Here is a 24250-nt window from a genome sequence, read left to right on the forward strand (position 1 = left end):
AAAAAATTATAAATATTTAAATAATGAAAATTGGATATTATTTAAACGAGTGCTGATCTGTTGTAGTTTTTATAAGACTATCTCCCTCAAACACTATCTGATGGTTCATCTAATTTAAATTTTGTTTGTATTTATATCGTAATATTTTTGTAAAACATTTAATTTTATGTCATCGTTAATAATTTTTAAATTTGTTTTAATATCAGAATTTGAATATTTAATTGTATATTAAATGGTCTGCTAATTAGTTAAACCTAATTTAAAAATTATACGCAGATTGTTTATTTTATTATTTTCGTTTTTCAAATATTTTATTACCTGGTTATTGTGAGGTTTCTATACCGGTTTAAATATTTCTTTATTGTAAGTTTTATTAATGTTTTCAATGGTGGTATTAGTGAATAAATACTTTATGTATATTTTTTTATTCTTTTGTATCTTATAATGTATTGGTTATAAGATACTTATTTTGTTAACGTGTTTTAACAGTTTTTTTTCTTTTTATAAATACTATGAATTAAGGTATTATTGTATCCACTTTCAATCGCTATATGTTTTATGGTGTAATTTTATTATTTAACTTTTCCTTTTTGTTATGTGTGTATTTGATTTTTCTATTAATCATATTTGTATATGTGCTAATTTTATGAGATCAAGAGTGATTTGATTTTTTATGAATTGTTTTTTTATTAGGTGGAGGTTTTCTATATACTGATATATAATTTGATTGCCCTTGTTTATTTCAATATTGACATTACATAATTTAAAATCCTAATATCTATTTCAAACGTGGTTTTAAAATTTTTATTTTAAGAATTTAATTTGTTTAATATTATTAGATAATCATTGTTTATTACGAGGGTATAAATAATAATTATTATTAATAATAATTATAACAGATTAATTATATTAGAAAAATGTTATATAGATAAATACAAACAAAATTTCAATTTGAAAAAAACCATCAGACAGTATTTGAAGACGTTTCTTATGAACGTTAGTAATTGAAGACGTTGCAACAGATAGCAGCACTTATGTAAATTAATACGCAATTCTCATTTATTTTAGTATTTTTATTTTGCAGTAATAGAATTATTTCAATCATAACTAAGGGTGCGAGATCCAATGAAAGTACATTAATGAAAAATTACGGTAAGATGTGTTTTATCACAGTATTCTGTACTATATATATATTATGAAATGACTTATTATTTAGAGTATAGAGTATATTTCTATGTTTAAGATAATTTTTCATTATAAAATTTAAAACTTTCTCGAACTGAAAGAATAACTCATTAATCTCTCCATGCAGAAATCCTCCATAAATGCTGTGAATAATTAACCGAGTAAGATAAATAAATTAGTCAATATAATTGAGTGTAGCACAATCAATAACTGAAATTAAAATTATTGTGTAAATTACACGTGTAACAATAGTAATTTGTTAATAAATTCAAATAAAATTTATAAATCAGATGCATACATAAATAAAAAAATAAAAAATATTGCCTCTATTTGAAAACAAAGAAGAAACAAAGTTGCACTATGCGTGCAAAATAAAAATAAATTATGCAGTATGTAATTTAATAACATAAAGAATGCTTACTAAATAAATATAAAATTACATAATATTAGTACTGAAAACATTACACCGACGGTAAATGTATATTAATACATTTACTAAGTAGCACAATACGTTAAAGATTAAATAATTTGATTATACATCCTACCTAACTCATAAACAGCATAAAGAAAAATTTTAATTCATATCATCTACGGGAAATATTTATATATAAGAGAGATCCGAAAGTCGCACAAATCGAAGTAATAAAAAAAATAAGACATTAAGTAATAATATTTAAAGATTTATTTTATTTTCCCAACATATGCTCAAAATGGCTTCCCCGTTCAGTAATGCATGTACGAATTCTTTTTACCATGTTTTTCTTTTACGCACTTTCCTTTATCCGGTTCCTTCAATTTCTGAACACTGCAAAGATGCACGAAATTGTAACCGCTTCATCGATCGGTCTCTGAGCACTTCCATATGAAATCTTAAAGTGCGCTGAGAGTTAACTCAAGCTTTTTGAAGGCAAATACTGAATCACATTCATAATTTCAGCCGATTTAGCATCAGTCAAAACTACCGGTCTACCGATTCTCTTCTTGTCAACAACTGATCCATATTCTCTAAAACTGACTATTACTCTCGCTATGGTCAAATTGTTAGACACTGCCATATCCGGATATTTCACACAAAATTTGTCTACAACCCGTACATAGGAATGATTGGAAAAATAATGTTCAACAATGAAAACTTGTCGCTCTTGGGAAAACGACAAGTTTAAAAAGCAATAAACAAAGTACTACTGCAAGCTGGAATGCTATTAACTCCGTCCTTAAAATTTAAAACTTAAAATTTACACCCGTCATTAAAAATAAACCCTTAAAACGCCCGATTCGAGAATCATCCAGCAGCAAGGGACACTTTTTCTTTCTTTCTTTTTCATGTTTAGCCTCCGGTAACTACCGTTCAGATAATACTTCAGAGGATGATATGTATGAGTGTAAATGAAGCGTAGTCTTGTACATTCTCAGTTCGACCATTCCTGAGATGTGTGGTTAATTGAAACCCGACCACCAAAGAACACCGGTATCCACGATCTAGTATTCAAATCCGTGTAAAAATAACTAGATTTACTAGGACTTGAACGATGTAACTCTCGACTTCCAAATCAGCTGATTTGGGAAGACGCGTTAACCACTAGACCAACCCGGTGGGTTACAGCAAGGGACACTCTCCAGGCTCTGCGATCTGTAGGGAGAATTTTTGAAACTCCCGCCAAGTTTGCATTCCATTCCTACTGCAAGCGTCATGTGATCAATAAACATCACAATGGGGTCTAGGTTTGTTGTTGTTAATACCCATGGTGCTATCTTGTACTAGCCGATAGAACTTTTTCAATTATACTATCATTTATTGACATTTGAATTTTGATTCGCGCAACTTTTGCAACTCTCTGTATTTTAGGACAATAGACTTAAACAAACGGTTTAACCTACAACTATTAAATATTAGATTTCATTTCCTTGCTTTCCTACTTTTCCCTCAAAAAAAAGATAGGTAAAAGTTCTTTTTTTATCAAAATGTATGATACTACAAAGAAATGCGGAAACTTATTATCATTGTTATCTACAAAATCCAGAAATGGTTTATTCAAAAAAATAAATAAAGCTATAAAGATGAAGGCTTCAACCAAAAAACCGAATAGCCTAATAGATATTTAATTCCAGTGAGGGTCTAGCCGAATGGTTTAAAGTTTATCTGGAATAATTTAGCATAATGTACAATTCCAGAAATAAATAAAAATGTATGTTCAGGGACCCTTTACATCTACTTTGTTAGTTGTATAATTCGTAGGGTAAAATACATTTTTTTTCCAGTAGATCTGTACGTTTAAGCCAGTCAATGCAAAAATTATTGATTGAACAGTAATTTACTGTTCTCATTTGAGTAAAGGTTCCCTAATCTCTAAGGAAATATAAGTCCCTATGCTACAAATATTTTAAAAGACATTGAAAAACAACAAATTTAAAGTAAAAAATTTTGATTTAAATAACTTTAACCAAAATAATGGTCATTTAATATTTTTCACAGCTATTTTAAAAAGTATTGAACAATAATTTTTAACAACTGCTCAACAATGAAACACAAAAAAATATATAATTTAACAAATGCTCCTGTCTAAAAACTATCTATTTTTCAGTATTACATCACCACCGTTTACTATACTTTATCCTACTTCCAAAACTAAATATGAAAATTATTAAATGACCGCCATTCTGCTTAAATTGTAACTGTAAGTTTTTTATGTAAAAATTTTTGTTTTAAAATTACTTGTCACAATATTCTCCTTTTCCTTTCCTTATATTTAGTTTTGTACTTTCATGACTTTAGGTTGGCATCTGAGATGAGCTGAGAACAGCTGACGGATAATAATTGTTTTGTTTATAACCTCAACATTGCATTTAACGATGGCGTGTTCGCTTGAACCTTCAACATTAGTTGAACAACGCTCAGTGTGGTTTTTTTTACTTTCTGAAAGGTGAAAAACTAGCTAAAATCTTTTCTCGAATGATTTTACAGCATGTTGAAAGTTGTGTAAACCGTCCAAATTTTTATAAGTGGATAGAACATTTCAAAAGAGGTCAAACCTCAGTGACTGATGAGCAACCAACATTCTGGCCGGCCAGTTGAAGTGTCAACTCTTTCGCTTGAAACCCACAATGACGACATTATTCGTGAAGACCGACGTATTACAGTTGAACATATAGCAAAAATAGTTGCATTAAGTGTTGGCACAGTTCATAAATAGGGGGTGCTGCAGTTCCACAGTGCCGGTACGCGAGCCGCCATTGGTACTTGAGATTTCTGTTTGAAGTGTAAGAAGAATTCTCCATAAAGACCTTCAAATGAATCCCTATAAAATGGTGATGGTGCACAAATTAAACGAGAAACACTTGATAATCTAAGAGTATGTACGAAAATCTTCAGCTGATCCTTCTACAACTATTGTCCTTTTTAATGGCAAAGCTCATATCTCTCTGGTGCCCTCAACAAACAAATATTTCGTTATTGGGGCGGTTGATTCCTCCAGAGATGTGTCGAAGAGTACTGGATAACTTAAGAGAAAGGCTTCGACCGATGACGGTCGACTAATTTTTAAATTTAATTAAAAAAACTTCATCATATGTGCTTTTCAATAATAAAAAGATTTTTCGTGTACCTATTAATTTTTTTATTTTATTAATTATCAAAATATGGAAGTTACTTCTGCCCCACCTTTTAGATATCAAATACAAATTTTGTAAAACGAACTTAAAGCAACTTGGGTCCTTAAAACTCTGATAAATCCTAAACATATACGAGTAAGGATTATTCTTATATAATTTAATATTACTTTCTAACACAATATAATAACTGGGAATGTAAAAGTCGGCGGATTTCCTGAGTATTAGTTGTTAGCACCTGATTAATAATCGACAAATTTCCTAAGAAAATTATTGATTTTTTGTCATAAAAATTAAAATACACGGTATCGTCGTAATATTATACAGAATCACGGTAAATTTCACTCCATATATGATAATAAATATTATCATTAATTTAATAATAAATTATATATTCATTTCATACAATGTTATGTTAGCAGGTCATAAGTTCATTGACCCATATATGATTAAATTAATTAATTTTTTTTTCTAATTAATAAAACAGTGAAGATGGATATATATTTATTTATTACCATTCATCTTTATTCTCTATTCTTTAATTTCTTCTTTTGTTGTATATCATTTCTTTGTTAATAGCTGTTAGCTGTTTAGCTCTCTTTTTAGATAGTAAATTATGCGGCCACATATTACGTATATCGTTTCATGCGTTCAACTTAACACGCAGTAGCTATTCTGTTCTAAATAACTATTATCTTTGAGGCTCTATATATATATATATACACATCCACACACAGATCTATATATATATATATATATACATTTAGGGCATACAAGAAAAAAATACGTATATAAATATTACCTATTCAACTACTCAACCATTGCTTTCAGTGTTTTCCCCTATATAAACCCTTTTTAAAAATATTCAAACCATAAATGTTTAAATTTGAGCAACCTAAATTTTCCTCCGGGTAAAAACAGATCTTAATTATGACCCAGCAGTAACGGAACGGAAATTAAGGGTATCGGAAGACCAGTGGTGGCTCGCGTATAGGCACTGTGAAACTGCAGCACCCTCTATTTTCACTTGATATTATCGATAACATTTAATATAATGAGTCCTTTTTTCTTTAATTCTTTCTTTATATAAGTACAATATATAATCCTTAAGTTTAACGTCAGTAGCCATCCCCTAGTTAATGAAAAAGAAACAAAAATCGTTGTGTGGAACTGTGTACTTCACAGTTCCAGTGGTGTGGTGTTCGGCTGTTATGCGCATGCGCACATACGAAACAGCAAGCGAGGCTACGAGGGAGAGAGAATACTGTCACTCCCGCATTGCCGACCCTGGCGTGCTGTAGAAGGTTGTTTTTTTCCGCGTGTGCTGTGCTTAAAAACCGTGTATCATATTCTTGAATGTGATAAAGTTTAGAATTAGATTATTTTCCAGCTTCCAACTATTCTATTTGAGTCATTTTTTCGGTTCTTTTATTTTACAGAAAACTTTAACCGTGGCCTTGAAAGGTTCAGAAAAAAAATTTCTGGAGCAGCACCCCCACTAATTTTAGCCACGAGCCTCCACTACGGTAGACATTTTATTCTCCTATGCATCCTAAAACATGGACGACTGTCCCTTGTTTCTGGATATTTCTAATTATTTGGAAGGTATTTAATTTTTAATAGCGGTTATATATTTGTTTTTATTTTAAGATGGACAGAGTTGGTGGAGACTGCGTTTCGGTCCTTCGTAAATCGGGTTTTGAAATGTTTTTAACTTGGGTGATTCCTTGCACATCAGCAAAATATTTGCGTCCTTCTCCCGACGCGATTTCCCTTCAGTCCGTCCACTGAAGGCCAAGTCTAGGAGGAATGCATCTGACGGTCCATCATGCGATCGATATCTGTAGGATAATAAGTGTAAGATAAGAAAGGAAGGATAGCGAATCGAAGTTTATAGATTCTAATCCAGAAGTCAACCTTTAAAAAAAAATCGCAAAATAAAAATAAAAATCTCTAGTGCGGTTCTGGGCAAGAAGACCGACTTTTCGTTCTCGACGCCCTAACTATTTCGTAGTCAAAAACCGCGCTGATTTTCTAAGAACAACGCATTACATACATTTAATTAACGAGTAAACCCTATACACAAGCATAAGGTTATTCACTCACCACTGACTTATAGCATAAGCGCGTATGAAAAATATACCACTACACAGTCACCATAACCTCAAATTGAGGTTATGTTATCTGTTATCGACCTTAAATTGAGCGTAACTCCAGAATGACCGAGTGAATCTTCATCAAACTCTCAAATATACAACTTTAGATACACCTTTACAAAAGCATATCTAAATTTCAATGAAACTGATCCAGTATATTTGGAGATTTTTGACCCACAAAATTTTATGTATGAACGGTATCTTCATACCTTAAAAAGTAAAAAAAAATAATTTTCATCCCCGTAAAAATATCTCAGATTATGTTTATATTGTCTGTTGTCTACCTTAAATTGAGCGCAACTCAGGAACGACTCCATCAATGTTTATCTAATTTTCACGTGTACAACTTCAGATTTATTTCTACAGCGTATCTAAATTTCAATGATATTGTTCAAGCAGTTTTGGAATATCTTGAGCCGCAAATTATACCTAGGCCTCTATACATTCGTATATAATTATATAGGCCTAGGTATCATCAAATATATATATGTGAGGAAATTACATTTTAAGTGAATGATATTTTCGTACTTCTCATACCTCAAAACGTTAAAAAAATTCAATTTCACCCCTCCTCCCCGTGTCCGGCCGAAAGTAACACCGTACTTTTCGAAAAGTCGGTAAGAATATTTCATACGAAAATTATTTCAAATATAATTTCCTTTAATTATTGTTTCCTACCCACTGAAAAAAAATTACTAAAATTTATCATCAAGTAAATTACAAAAAAAAAAATATATGTGCTTCTGGGTAAAGAAATGTGTAATATAAAGAAATTAAAAAATCCACTTTCGTCTGAACTAATTAAAAAAAATTGAAATTTATATACAACTAGATCTGTTTTAATCTTTTCATTTGAAAATTCTCCCTAAAATTAAATTGAAAGATAAAAGGATAAGATACAAAAACGTCGATGATATGATTGCCATTTCGACGAACAACAGCTGCGAACAATATCTCAAAATGGATTTCAAAAATGTTCCGAACAATTTTTTATAGAGGTGCCGAAAGTGTGCCGCTGATGAAATAAATATATTCTAAAACATTTTCATACAGTGAACTAGGAAAATGGGATTTTTAGAAACGCCTAGTCGCAGCTGTGTAAAGGTGGCAGCAATTCATTACTGCGCTACTGAAGAGACAACCTTGCCATTAAGTAACAATTGATCGGTGAACTAGTTCACAAGCCGTTTACGGGAAAGGCCTATTTCAAAAACTGACAGTTTGACTGCTGCTAGCAGGGAATTTCGGTGTCACTACAAATTTAGGACGTCATGATCGTTAACTCTCTTGGGATACGGTCAAAATACGGGTTGAAAATATTCAAGACAAGGGTTCAGCATTAAAGAACAAAGTGTTACGAGCTCTGAGCTCGTCGAATCCCAAAGAATATTGAGGCTGTTCGGGCTTCGTTCACCAGAAAACCTTGAAGTTCTGCTCATAAATACGCAACATCCAAACAACCGTTTAACGAATACACCCAAAATTACAACCATTACTTCACCCGATCAACAACAATCGCGAAGTCAAAAACCAGAATTCAAGAGGAAGTTCGCGAGATTCCCACAGTGATATTGCAAAAAACCATACAAAATCTTCGCGTCATACAAAAAACCATACAAAATCATTCGAGGAATGCATACAACGGGACGGACACCCCTTGCTCGATTTCTTTTAAAAAAACTGGAAATTGGTATGTGAACCCTTAATGGTATGTAATTTTCAACAATGAAACTCTCGAAAACACTTTATAACGTTAATGACGTTATAATTCAAAATTTTTCTTTTTCCTGGTCCACCTTTTACAATCGGTTATAATTCCTATGAATCTACCTATATAAATCGCGGCAACTAACACAATTACGTTAAAATAAAATTAAAAATACAGTAACAAATAAAAATAATTAAAATAAAAGAGAAAAAAAAAATACATAATCGAATTAAAAAGTTTTATTAAAAATTAAATAGTAATAAATAATTTATTTACTGATTATTAAATATTATTTAAATAACGGGTAAATATTTAAAACATTATTCAGTTACTAACATCAATGTTCTAATGAAAATACAAATTAGAATGAAATGCTCTTGCCAAAGGAATAAGAAACAATCGACACATTCGAAATCGAACTAGAGAACATAAATTCAAAAAAATTAGGGAATATATCAAATTTAATGATATTATTCATCCATCCTATGAAATAAAAATCATAATGTTACGTCTTACTTGAAATGATTGAATATTAAAGGTGAGAGTTTTAGTAAATACATGTCATTCCGCATTTCTTTTAATTACTACAAACAAAAAATTTCATCAGAGAATCTTGATATCTCTATTTTTTCTTCCTTGTACTAAGTAAAGGAAGTATTGTAAGCGCGAAAAATTTCTATTTTCAGATTTCAACGGAAATATCCATTTTGACCATCCCTGAATCCATTTTGACTAGTTTCGGCGTGACGTACGTATGTATCCCGCATAACTCAAAAACGACAAGCCGTAGAATGTTGAAATTTTTGATTTAGGACTTTTGTAACATCTAGTTGTGCACCTTCCCTTTTGATTGTAATCGACTAGGCCAAAAGTGTCCAAAAAAGCCCAAAATCAAAAACAAATACGGATTTTGGACTTTTTCTTAACTGCAGCAATAATCTCTCATTGAAATTTTTTCAACGATATATTATAAGTGGTACTTATTTTCCTTGGTTCCAGAGTTACAGCCCCAAATGAATTTTTAATTAATGAAATATTTGGATCTTACAAGGAGAAGGCACATCGGTTCAAATTAGACTTCATTTCCTTTCCTTTAATATTTTTTTCTTAATTTAAATATATTGATTTATTAATAATAATTATTAACCTTCAATTGTAAAAAAAAAACTTTTAATAATAATTCAATATAAATACAAAAAAAATCAGAAGTTATTAGTGAAACAAAATTTTATGTACTTTTAATTTTAATTCATATTTTTATTTATTTATTATTTTTTTTATTAATCATAGCCCGTTGGTATTAACAAATAATTTATTTATATAATAGTTTCCACTTACCAACAATCTTTAATAGTATGTTCGAACGCTTTCGGATTAGTAATTCATCCTCAGGAACATTGATGTGTTATAATTATTTACTTCACATATCATTTATTATACTTACCTGAATTTTAAAGACAAAAGTTATAAATATAACAATTGATCGTCAAAAGGTGAAATAATATAAACATTATCCGTCGTGTCAGTATGAATGTCTCAATTGATAACAATGGAGATAACCATTTCGTATGCTTTTCGGAATCCATCGATTTGTGACAATCTCCTTTCTTATTTGACTCATGCATAACTAAAGCATTGTTAATTATTCCTTTATTTCAGTCGGCATGTAATAGTGGGTCCTTGGACACTGGTGTTTTCAGTTCCTCATGAAGGTTTGTTGTGTCAACCCACGATTTTGGTGTCGTCTGACTATTGTGATCATCTGTGCATAGAATCGGTCTCCCTTTTTCACGAAACAGGGAAATTTGTCGTATAAATTTCATTCTTTGCATTTTAATACCGTGCCATTCTATTAGTATTTTCTGGTTGTCTTCTGTTTTTTCCCATCTAATTCCCATTTTACGTAATGTTCTCCTTAAATATCTTTCATTCCCTTTGAAATTAATTTTACTTTCGCAAACTTTTTGTATAATTCTTTTCACAATAGGAACGCATTTTTCGGTTACATAAAATTATTTTTTAAACGTCTTAAAGCATCCGTGTTAAACGAATTTAAATTGTACACAGTACTGGGGCGATTTACACGTTTTCTCGGCGAAACGAACACGGATTGCTTCTCAGTTTCATTTGATTTCCCTTTTACAATAATTCTTTGGACCGTTCGATTTGATACTTTTGTCTCCTAAACAACCGTATTCAGCACTTCAGCTTTTCTCACTATTCCGGTTTCAAGATTGTTTCGTAAAAGAAATTGTAAACACTGAATAAAATTTCCCTCTACTGACTATGAACCTTTTCCTCCTAACTTGGGCATTTTAAAAGAAATAACTGTATTGAAATAGTAAAAATTTAAATTACTGAATTTATGACAAAACCTTAAATCAAAACAACAGAACAAATAGTAAAAATAAATCACCAACAGCTATTCACTTGACCATTTCTAGAACATAATTACAACCCACCGGGTTGGTCTAGTAGTCGCTTCGTTACTTCCGATACATTAGCGGCTATGCGGTTCGGTCGTTCGGTGCGAGGCTGGATCTTTTCCCTTTCGGGATAAAGATCCGAACAAGTGACCAGTTCGCTAGAACCGGGTGATGGAGACGGTAGCCGTGTGAAAGCGTATAAAAGCCGTACCGCCGCCGACGCCGCTTCAGTGTCGCATGAACTTTCCCGGATACATTTATCTGGGACCCGGAAACCCGATAGACAACGGGCCTCCGGTCGACATAGATGATCAGATCGCGCTTGAGCACGACCTACGATACGAATCGGCCTGAGAACATAGTCATATACGTGCGGCTGATCGACGCGCGATCGGCGATTTTGCTGGGGACTTCGTTAGGACTGGGAATTGGCACAGCCTTTTGGGCGCCGCAGGTCTTTCGCTCAAATACGGAATTGCATCGTTTACTGGAGTACTATATCCAAGCATGTCGGGAAGCCGGACATCTGATATGGACATGGCTGCAGACAAACCTCCCGCCAAGTTAGCCAAAGTGGACGGGAAGACTGCGCACAACCAGGCGGCCGGCGCGACCGACTTCGTGCACCAATTTTAAAGCCGGCCGACTGAAATTCAACCACCACAGCTTCATGTAGTTCCACGGCTACCAGTTCAAATTCCTGACAGGCAAGACGCAGTGGACCGCGCACATTCCGGCCGAGGATAAAAAACCGGCCGTACCGGCCACCTGGATGAACGTCGGATTCGTCACCACGCCGTTCGCCTACGTTCCTGTCGACATTCTGCCATGGTACCTGTCGCCGGCCGAATTTAAGAATATATCCATCACATCGGAAGTGAAAAAGGTGCAGTGTAGTGTACAGCATATAAACCCACCGGGTTGGTCTAGTGATTAACGCGTCTTCCCAAATCAGCTGATTTGGAAGTCGAGAGTTACAGCGTTCAAGTCCTAGCAAAGCCAGTTATTTTTACACGGATTTGAATACTAGATCGTGGGTACCGGTGTTCTTTGGTGGTTGGGTTTCAATTAACCATACATCTCAGGAATGGCCGGACTGAGAATGTACAAGACTACACTTCATTTACAATCATATATATCATCCTCATTCATCCTCTGAAGAATTATCTAAACGGTAATTACCGGAGGCTAAACAGGAAAAAGAAAGAAAAACGTGCACAGCCTATAGGATTTAGGCTGCCGTTTGTAACAAACAGTGCTCAAATCAGTTACGCTAACAGCGAACAGTTTATGCTAGTGGGCGTAGCGTACGGGCTTGGCAACAAATATCAGGACGTTTATTGTAAATTTACTCGTCCGACAATCCTATGATACCCACCGAGTTACGCCTGCACAATCCGTGCGATGAGGTGTCCAATTGGTACGCCGGAAAGGCTACCGGCTATTCCATTAATTACTCCGCTATACCCTGCTCTTTCTAGAGCAGGCTTTCCAAATCAGCTGATTTGGATGTCGTAAGTTCCAGCGTTCAAGTCCTAGGAAAGTCGGTTAGTTTTACACAGATTTGAATACTAGATCGTGGATACCGGTGTTCTTTGGTGGCCGGGTTTCAATTATCCACAGATCTCAGGAATGGTCGAACTGAGATTGTACAAGACTACACTTCATTTACACTCATACATATCATCCTCTGAAGTATTATCTGAACGGTAATTACCGGAGGCTAAACAGGAAAAAATAAAGAACGTAATTACAAGCGATGTGTGACATATGATTCTTCACAGCGCAATGATTGAAGTAGATTAAAAATAAGTAAATGAAATTCTTAGAATTAAGTATTGTGTTTACAACTATTCATAAATAGCACATTAGACTCGTAGGATTCATGAATGATTCTACTATTACTAGTTTCTAGAGGACAGGAAGTAGTACTAGATTACAACAATATATAATTTACAATAAAATTCAACAATTACATACGCTCCAGCAAGTTAATGAAACCTGTGTTTTTTATATTATGATACCGCAAAACACATATAGAAAATTTCAATGTTTTTAGTTTGTTTATAACCGAGGTCATTGCATGCAAAATGATAGCACAAAGACTTTCAGTCTCTGCGCCGATATATGTGCTGGCGAATCTAGTACAAAATCTTTTTGACCATCCCACTCCAGCGGTCTAGGGTAACAATTTTTTTATTTTAAAAATTTATTTTAAATTTAAATTCAAGTAAGTAATCCATTGCATTTAAAATGTAAAAATCGTAATTTTTTTGATATCCTTATTCTTTAATATTTCTTGAAAAAAAGAATTAATTTTATCATTTTTGACCATCCCTGAATCCATTTCGACTAGTTTCGGCGTGACATCTGTACGTACGTATGTATCTCGCATAACTCAAAAACGATTAGCCGTAGGATGTTGAGATTTTGGATTTAGATTTGTTCTAACATATAGTTGTGCACTCCCCTTTTGATTGCAATCGACTGAACCAAAAATGTCCAAAATCCAAACAAAAAAATTGATTTTAGACTTTGTGTTAACTGCAGTAATAAACTCTCATTGAGAGCTTTTCAACAATATATCATAAGTGGTACTTATTTTCATCGGTTCCAGAATTTTAGCCAAATAAGATTTTAATTAATGAAATATTTGGATTTTACAAGGAGAAGGCAGATCGCTTTGAATCAGACATCATCTTCTTTTTTTTTTAATTTAAATATATTGATTTATTAATATTTGATTAACCTATGATTGTAGAAAAAACGTAAAATGAAATAAAATTGATGAAATAAAATTTTATGTACTTTTCATTAAAAAAAAAAAAAAAAAAAAAAAAAAATAATGTTTTTATGTAATTTAATAGACGTATAAGGAAATAATGGGGTGTCCACATCAGATTTTTTTGTGTTGTTAAAGTAGCTGGCCATGAAAACGTAAAAATTTACAAAATAAAACCGATACCTCATTCTTTTATACGATCACTGTAGTTTCCTCTTTTAGTTATTCCGGCTATAACCGCCAGGGAAAGTAAAAATAGAAAAGATATATATATATATTTTTAAATCGGTTAAGATAAGCATACGAAAAAATAATAAAAAACTATTTTAGTAAATTTTATTATTAAAATCGGTTCAGCACTTTTTTGCATTAAAAAAAAAAAAAATAATAATAAATAAGCACGAGTGTAATACAATGGATAAATTTCCTTTAGCTTTATATGAAACGCAAGATATCATGAAAAAAATCACATAAGCATTGTATTGAAAAAAAATTTCATATTCTCTCTTTTATATATATATATATATATATTAATAAATGAGAAGGTAGATGATGTGAGAAGAGAGAGAGAAAGAGTTTGAGAGAAAGTGAGGGGGTGGGAGAGAGATTTAGTGAAGGCAAATACTGCGAGAGATTTAAAACAAGCATATAGAATAAAATAAAGATATTAAAAAACAATCTACTTTCCCTTATGTGACAAGACATACGTCTTAGGAATACGAATCAGAATTGAAATCATAAAACAAAAAAGAATACGAGAGGAAGAAAAGAAAAAAACCTGAGTGCATACATAACTAAACTAAAAATGAAACCAACCTACAATGCAATTATATAGCATATATTAGAAATAACAGATATGAGTATTATAATAATAATAATAATAATAATAATAACATAATGAAAGCAACGAAGAGTAAAAAAAAGAAACAACCAGGAGTGGGGGTTATAGCCTACTGGAAATCGGGTTAAATATAAAAACACACCTTAAAGATACTCTCGGGTTTTGTCTTGTATGAACGTTCACGAAGAAACAAACCTAAAGAAGCTCTACAACTAACATTTCATTTTTTTTCAAAAATAATTAACGACAAAAAATAATTATATTTATATAAATTTGATTCAATTTTATTATTAACAAATAACAATCATGAAACGTGTATTAGCTTTATTAACAATTTTAGGGATAAATTTTGTACATTCAGCAACAATCAAAGGTGGAATCGAAGTCCGTAAGTATTTATTAATATTATTTTTATTATTATAATGTACAATTTGTTTTTTAAATTATATTTTTGTTTTGTATTATTAATAAATATTAAAAATTAATATCTGACCAATGTTTGGTTAAAAATTCATTGGATAATTACTAGACCTAATGAAATTTAATACAAAATATATATACATATATATATATATATATATATATATATATATATATATATATAATATATATATATATATATATATATATATTTATTAGAATCGTTTTCGTAAATTTTACACATCTTCATTTCTTTTATTATCTACATATTATTGTTTTTTGTTTCTTTTTTTTTACAACTATAAAATTTCAATTCTATTTAAAAAATAAAACAAATAATATATAGTTTATAATTCGTGAATAACATAACTAAAATTGTAAAACAAATATGAAAATACTGTTTATTTTACTTTTTTCGTATATCTTTAGAAAAAGTAATTTTTTAATATGAATATTTAAAATTTAACGAATTATTTCTTAACATCTAATTTATACGAAATATAATGTAGGATTTAAATTAATTTTTAATTTAAAAAAAAAATTGGAAGTTAAATTTAAAATGAACGCATTTTAAATATAAAATATGAAACCTCAGCTTGAGTATTATAGAATACTTTTGAAATTGAGAAAAATATTTTTTTAAATCTCCATTTATTTTGGTTAAAGGATGTCGTCGTAACCCTGATTTTTTTTCACGTTAAAATTTCTGTTTTTCAATGTTCTTTAAAATAGTTTATCACGACTTAAATCAATTCATATAAAAATCTTTAGTTATCCCCAATGGGGGAGGGGGGCTTGGAAGTTTACTGGTCTCACACCGAAAAATAGATCGTTTTGAAAACAATTTTATGGTATTAAAATTGGAATAATTAATAATTAGAAAAAAAAAGATTTCCATGAAAATTACAAGATTAATTTTTAAATTTAAAGAAACATTTCCCTAAAAATAAAATTTTATATATTAAAAAAATTGGGTTGAAAACTTATTTCCAGTACATGTAGGTGTTCTACTGAACGGATCGGGCGGATTTTTTATTTATTTATTCTATTCGGAATGCCCAAAGATTCAAGCGTCATCGAACCCTAAACTTGGATCTCCTCTTAGAGAAGACCCTCAAAAAAATCTTTATTTATTCCTTAATTGGGAAATTTCCCGAGGTTATTACTCCTATGAATATCACTTTGAAGGTGTGTCGATGCTTGATATTATATCTTTGGGCCATGCCGAGTAGAATAAAAAGAAATCAGCCCGATAAATCCAGTAGAACGTCTGGACTGAATGGAAGTAGGTTTTGGGCACGTATTTTCCCCTTGGCAGAAAAGGAAAGAAAAAATAAGGGAGTGGGGGAAGGAAAGAGAAAAATAATGGAATATAATAACACTAAATTTATAATCAGAGAATAAATTAATAAGAAAATTACAGTTTTTCAATGGTTTGAATGGAATCCCAATTTTAAAAAAAATAAATTTGAAAGTTTTTCATTTTTTTTTTTTTTTTTTAAAGAGCAGGTTCTCTCAAATTGAACCGAAAATTTAGTTTTCTCTCTTTTTTATGTACAACCCTAGTCTATCATTGTTTTTTTAGATAAAATTCTTTGTTGTTCCAGCTGTAAATTGTTTCCGGGTAAGGTGTAAAAATAAGATATTTTTTAAACAAAAAAATCTGATGTGGACACCACATGACTTCCTTGTATGCCTGTTAAATTACATATACACAGTTTTGCTGTACTTCATTTAAAATTATTTCATTTGAAAGTGAGATACGATTCTCCTATTCATTAATAAAGTCGACAGTTACACAATTGCGAAAATATTAATTTTTATTAACATAAAATATTTATACAATTATTAATTCAACAATCTTACATGAAATATTAGGATAGAAAAAAGTCCCTTTATTATTCTTTAAATAAATTTAAGTCTTATATGCGTCTAATACTATGTTTTTTAAAAATATTATAATGTAACCATCAAAAAAATGAAAACAAAAACGAAACAGGAGAAGGTTACTAAATTTTATAGCGATATTTATTGTCAAGTAGACTGAAACAAATGCATAAATAAAAATAATACGATTCTAAATTACAATTCTCAATTAATATTAAATAATCAGATGTTTTAACAAATCTGATGTGAACTTCCTTGTACGCCTATTAAATTACATATACACATTTTTAAAAGTACTTAAAATCTTATTTCACTAATAACTTCTGATTTTTTTATATATATTCTTTTTACTGTTTTTATTGATAATTATTTATTGTAAAAATGTTTTACAATGAGATGTTAATAATTATTAATAAATCAATACATTTAAATTAAAAAAAAAAAGTTAAAAAAATAAATGATGTCGGATTCGAACCGATGTGCCTTCTCCTTGTAAGATGCAAATATTTCATTAATTAAAATTTTATTTGGCTATAACGCTGAAACAATTGAAAATTGTACAACTTATGATATATCGTTTAAAATCTCTCTCAATGAGGGCTTATTACTGAAGTTAAGAAAAAGTCCAAAATCCAAATGTTTTGAATATTTTACTTTTTTGGACACTTTTGATCCAGTCGATTGTAATCAAAAGGGGAAATGTACAACTAGATATTACAACAGTCCTAAATCCAAAATTTCAACATCCAACGGCAAGTCGTTTTCGAGTTATGAGAGATACATACGTATGTACGTACATCGCAACCCCGTAGGTAGAAGATATCCACCACTTTGTGACGTTACCGATCGCTACATTACCCCTTCCGTTCCAAGCCCTGACGGGCTTCACCGGAGGTAGTCTTTAGACCCTCTAACAAATTACATCTCACAATCATCAGCCAGGCCTCGGTCGGTATACCACCGATGTAAATGCCTCAGCAGAATTCGCTTTCACGTAGGCCTCAAACGGATATTTTCACATCCAACCTAACATTATTCTCTCAAACTAACTGACCGAAACCGCGGAAGCGCGAACCCGCACCGAGTCAAAATTTGACAGCACCGTTCGTGACTGTGAATGTCTCAGAAAACGAACAAGTTTTAAGTTAAATCAGTGCTACAAGTATGTACGTACAGAGGTCACGTCGAAACTAGTCAAAATGGATATTTTTTTGAAATATGAAAACCGAAATTTTTCGAGATCACATTTCGTTTATTTCATACAAGGAAGTAAAAATGTAAAATTCTGAACAAAATATTTAGTAAGAAATATTTTAAAAGAAATAATAAGGGTTGCATTTTTAAAATCTTTATTATTTTTCTATAGTTTTATGAAAAAAAATGCATTAAAGAGTTCACTACTTCTCAAAAATTCACTCATAACACACGAACAGTAGTTCAATTAACGTTATCATCATAATTAATAACACCTGAAGATATTATTTTCATTATTTGATTCTTTCTCCTATAGAATATCATCTTCAGTTACTATTTAATAACTATCAAGTTTCATGACTTAATAATCCATTGACATAATAAGTTCACGGAAGGGTTTCACAGACTTTTCGAAAAAAATTACGATATTACTTTCGGTCGCGTGGTGGGAATTGGGGTGAAAATAAATTCTTTTACCATTTCTAAACCGAGACTTAGATATAATATTGTACTTTTCAAAAAGGTTTAATAATTTTTTAAAGTTCGATATCAATGAAATAGGTTTTTAATTTATAGCTAATTTATTCTTGCTCGACTTAAAAACAGGAATTACTTCTGCTGATTTGAAATGACTAGGACAGATGTCTATCTGAAATATTAGAATTGTGCAACGATTTTTTTTTTTTATTTTTGGCATTTATTCCGTTAGAATTCGCTTGAATTAAAAAAGTTTAATAGTATGAAAAGTAAGATAGCATTTAAAGATCTCTGTGACGGAATGGTGTATTGGTCTTTCATCCGGTGATCCCCCGATTCTTATCCCGGTCAGGTATGAAATTTTTCTTACGCTACAAATTTCAATTTCCATACTTCCCGTACAAGCTTCAAGTTTACCTGGGCGACTTAAGCAAAAAATACTTTTTTTTTGGAAATCTCAAACATGAATTCAATCTTATTTTCGAGGAATTTTTTTATTATCAAGTTTTATATGAATTTATTGCTTTATACTAAATTCCTAATATTTTTTACGTACATAAAATACCTGAAGTACAATAAAACACTCTAATCAGATTTATATGCTCTAAAAATAATGATGATTTGTTACTTTCATTACGCGCTCGTGTTGGTACATGCATGCGTGTGCATACTTTCTAAAGAAAAATAAGGATCGTTACTTTCTAATCAAGAAAAAGTATTATATTACAACTTAGCATACGTGATATGAAACAGTATCTTATAATATGCTCGAAGATGGCAACTGGAAACCACTCCGCTCTGCTTGATTTAACAATATAAATCGACTTTTTATTATTATACCCGAGATAAACAACTCGGCAAATAAATCAACTTAAATATCTATCTGAGAACTTTTTTTTAATATTTAAAAAGATGACATGCTTGATCGGTTTACGAACCCAGAACTTTCCGATTGAGATATTAAGGTTCGATCGCATCTTCATGTCGCAGGTGTAAATATTAGTAGTAAAAATGATAATAACTCTGTTTTTTCCTATTTCTATAATAATAAAAAACATTGCTAACCAATAATACTTCCTTATAATTTACGCAGACGGTAACTGATAAACAATTTTTATTTAATAGAGTTTAAGTTTTCTAAAAATAACTCCTATTTTAAATTTTATATTTTTAAAACAATTCCTGTTAATAATTAATTATGAATAAACAACGTTTAATAAAATAATAAATTTAACTTCATCCGATTGGCCGATCTCCGTGACAGAATGGTAGCGTATTTGTCTGCATTTAATCCCAAAGTTCTGGCTTCGAATCCCGGTTAGGCATGGCAATTTTTCACACATTACCAAAAAATTAATTTCATTATCATCCATCGACAGTTACTAAGAGTACCAGCCAAAATAAAAAATGTAATACAGAAGAGTTAATTGTTGTTAAACTTATTGAAGACTAATAAAGTTTAACAATCTATTAATTCCAAGAATCAAAAGATTCTTTGGAAAGAAGAAGAAGGTCTTCCTTCGGAAGATGCTTTCTATTAAATCCGAAGGATTAGATTGTAGGTATTTAATTATTAAAAAAATATTTAAAAAAATTTTAAAACATTACTCTTAAATTAAACGCACTAAAAGGTAAAAAGTAATTTTATTTTTTCCCTTTTAGTACGTTTAATTTAAGAGTGGTGTTTTAAAAATTTAAATTACATATCTTTTATTTTCTAATTTTTAGTCTTCACCAATTTATACTTTACATCTGCTCTAGCACACAGGTTTGAGCGTATTTAGTGAAAGATCGGATCAGTACGTTTTACGATAGGCGAGTATGATCATAATATACGACTAAACAGTTTAATTTCCTAATAACCAAGATCCGGTCATCAAGAGTGTTCCCGATGCGTTAAATAATTAGCGCTCGACCTGCTGATACATACGCCGTTTGAATTGTGAAAATCGGACGAGCGGTTCCCGAGATACTACGGTGGCACCCCATCGCACCTCCTCACCAATTTCCAAACGGCGCTCCGGGGGCACTTGAAAATATTATCATCCGACGATTACCACTGCAAGCGAATGGCGTATGATCGAGGAAGGTCGAAAAAATGTTTCAGAACGCTTCGACCGACTGTTTTCGAGATATTTGCGATTTTCGACCGAAAATTCGGATCCGGTTAAAAAGTAATAAATTTTCCCATAACTTCGGTCGGTACTGTATAGAATTTATAATAGCATCTGCACACCCAAATATACAGGTGTCCCATATAAAACGCAACCCATCAATCACTCATCCATGAAATTTCAAAAGTCAAGCTTACTCTACTGTTACAGTAGAACACTACCGATAGTAACAACAATGCAATCATAACGTTCAGTGTATTGCTAGAGACAAGATGGTGTTTTCGCTAGATGAACGTGTTTTCATTGTTGAGTCGTACTTCAGTACGAAATCAGCGGTTGCAGTGCAAGATTTGTTTCGCCATAAGTACCCGGATAAACCAGCTCCTAACAAAACATCAGTATTAACGTCAGTCGCAAAATTTAGAGACCGGTTCTGTTAATAACACAAAAGATCTGCGTCACTGTTGAATACAGATACAGTCACTGAAATCAAAGACCGATTACTCGCCTCGCCAAATAAATCGATCAGAAGTTTGTCTGCTGAAATTAATTTCTCTAAATCAGCTTTTTATCGGGCGACCAAACGATTACAATTACGACCTTATCGCATTCAAACGGTTCATCGACTTATTGAGCCCGACAAAGAAAAACGGCTACAATATTGTCAACGGTTCCGCCTCTTTCTGCGTGAGGAAATTAACGTTATGGATTCGTTATTTTTCACAGATGAAGCACGGTTTCATTTGGACGGCTACGTAAACAGCCAAAACAGTAGAATTTGGAGCGCTGAAAATCCCCTCGTTTATCACGAAAAACAATTACACCCGCAGAAGTCGGGCGTGTGGTGCGCGATATCGCGGAAGAAAATAGTCGGTCCTATTTTTTTCGAGTACACCATTAATGCAGAACGGTATCAGGATATTTTATTTCAGTTCATCGCACTCTTTGAAGAGGAAGACAGACACTGCCGGCTACAACATGACGGTGCGTAATCGCACTAGGCAGGTTCAACTTCAGATTTCGTCGAGGAATTCAAACGTGTGCGAATTTTAGATTCAAACTTACCGAAACAGGTTATGTTATCTTTTACAAAAAAATATGCAAGTAAACGAGGTTGCATAAGTTCAACGGGCATTTTTTTTATTTAGCAACTGGGCATCTTAGCGACTTGAAAATGTTGCTAAAATATGTTGACATCAGGAGTAAACCTGTAGACAAAATTTCAGAGCGATGGATAAGCGAGTACTTCAAAATTCGACTGATAGGTTACGTACCATGAATCTCGCATAGATCATGGTAATAAAAAAAAAGAGAATTAATATAAAATTAGTAAACAAAAAAAGAGAAATCGAAACGTGTTTCAATCTTCAAATTACATGAAGTATACACAAAAATTAGTCAATACACTTTTGCTTTTGTTAAAAACACTTTTAGAAAATATTTCAAACTCCTTTATTTAAGATTTTTTTAAAAAGTAAAACTGAAAAATAATAGAGACCGTTTTTTTAAAACATCCTGACCTCGTAGGGGAAGAGATACCCACCTTGTGAGGATTCCGGTCGGCACACCACCTCCTCCGTGCCATGTGCAGTCCGTCGCGTCGCACATAATGCACAGTAACAAAGGCATTCACTGTGTTGGTTGAGCCGCCGTACCAAACATCGATGCACAACTTAAAAAAACTGAGATAAAAAAAAAGGAAATGGTTATTAAATATTTAAAGAGTATTTTCAAGTCAAAATCTACTGAAAATCTCGTTTAGTGCAGTCGAAAATCGAGAAAAATGTGCAATAATTCGTCGAAATCTTGCTTCACTTCTTTCAAGGTCAAATTTAGAAAAATCTAGAAATTTTTTTTTTAGATATTCACATAAAGATTACACGCAATAAAAATAAAGTTGATATTTTCACATGTTACCGAGAAATTACAAAAAACAGTAAATTTTATCGTCACTCCAAATTAACTCGGAATTTCAAAAAAATTCTTTCTTAGTGTCCACTTACATCGCAAGAAGAACGCGGATACAAATTTTCTAAATTTATCTTTATAGTTTTTGCTGGATGTTGATTACGAATTATTCATGACTTGTAGTTTTATATATATAGATATACTAGCAGACCCGTCGCGGCTTCGCCCGCATTACATTGTTATTTGCGTTTTCAGTCACGGTAAGATGTTATCAGGTTAGGGCATGCTTCGCTCGCTCTTACTTTCTAGTCAGAGGGCTCTTCCGCTTGAACTCCTCTGTATTCATTAAATTCATGCTTGTGAGAATAATAATGATAAAGATAAATTAAAGCCTGTTCAATTTTTTTAAAATATCAGTGTATTGCAAATTCATCAGAGCAACAGTTTGATCAGAATAGGATCCGAAACTTTGAGTAATCTAAAACGAAAGTAATGAAATATACTAGAAATATTGAAGATGACCACTGAATATAAAAATAGGAAGAGAAAAAATTACGGAGGTAGAAGAATTTTGTTATTTGAAAAGTAGAATTACTAAAGATGGACGAAGCAGGAGCGATATAAAATGCCGAATAGCACAGGCGAAACAAGCTTTCAGTCAGAAATATTTGGTTTATATCAAAAATTAATTTAAACGTCAGGAAAACATTTTTAAAAGTGTATGTTTGGAGTGTCGCTTTGTATGGAAGTAAAACTTGGACGATCGGAGTACCTGAGAAGAACAGATTAGAAGCTTTTGAAATGCGGCGCTATAGGACAATGTTAAAAATCAGACGGGTGGATAAAGTGACAGATGAAGAGTATCGCGGCAAAATTATGAAGAAGGAAGCATTTGGTAAAATATGGTTAAAAGAAGAGACAGACTTATAGGCCACATATTAAGGCAACCTGGAATAGTCGCTTTGATATTGAAGGGACAAGTAGATGAGAAAAATTGTGTTCGCAGGCAAAATTTGGAATATGTAAAACAAATTATGTAAGACGTAGGGAGTATACCGAAATGAAACGATTGGCACTAGATACGGAATGTTGGAGAGCTGCATGAAACCAGTCAAATGACTGAAGACAAAAAAAAGAATCAAATAACCAGAGTCATGTCACACATATAGTAATTGTGTTGGTTGAGCCGGCACGCCATACACCGTCACACCTCTTTAAAAAAATCAAAATTCAAAAAACCCTGAAAATGGATTTCAGATATTTATCTGAAGAGTATTTGAAAGACCTAATCTGATGAGTACTTCGTTTATTATAGTCTGAAATGAAGAAAATTTTCAATCATTGTTCAGATTTTGTTTACCTTCCTTTACCTCTTTCAAGGTTGAATTTCGAAAAATCTAGAAATTGTTTTTAGATATTCACATGAATATTATGCATACTAAAAATCAAATTGATATCTTCATTTATTACAGAGAAATTAAAAAAACAGTGAATTTCATTGTTACTGCGTTTTTATCTTTTAAACTCGCAATTCCAAAAAATTTCT

The 24250-nt window shown here is 31.7% G+C and overlaps 1 protein-coding gene across 2 annotated transcripts in view; it reads left to right on the forward strand.

Annotated features, from left to right (window-relative positions):
- The first annotated feature begins 1124 nt into the window (after positions 1 to 1124).
- Positions 1125 to 24250, forward strand: part of LOC142332862 (protein takeout-like) — a 54188-nt gene continuing 31062 nt past the window's right edge. Inside the window, exon 1 of one of the 2 annotated variants that reach the window (XM_075379538.1) lies at positions 1125 to 1152. In XM_075379538.1, the coding sequence (XP_075235653.1) occupies positions 1140 to 1152 (13 nt within the window). In that variant the 5' untranslated portion in view covers positions 1125 to 1139. Of the gene's footprint in view, positions 1153 to 14855; positions 15093 to 24250 lie in introns of those variants that run through there. The other variant, XM_075379537.1, reaches the window with a different exon arrangement.

The sequence above is a fragment of the Lycorma delicatula genome, chromosome 12, assembly GCF_047948215.1.
Source record: "Lycorma delicatula isolate Av1 chromosome 12, ASM4794821v1, whole genome shotgun sequence".
In the NCBI taxonomy this organism is placed as follows: domain Eukaryota; kingdom Metazoa; phylum Arthropoda; class Insecta; order Hemiptera; family Fulgoridae; genus Lycorma; species Lycorma delicatula.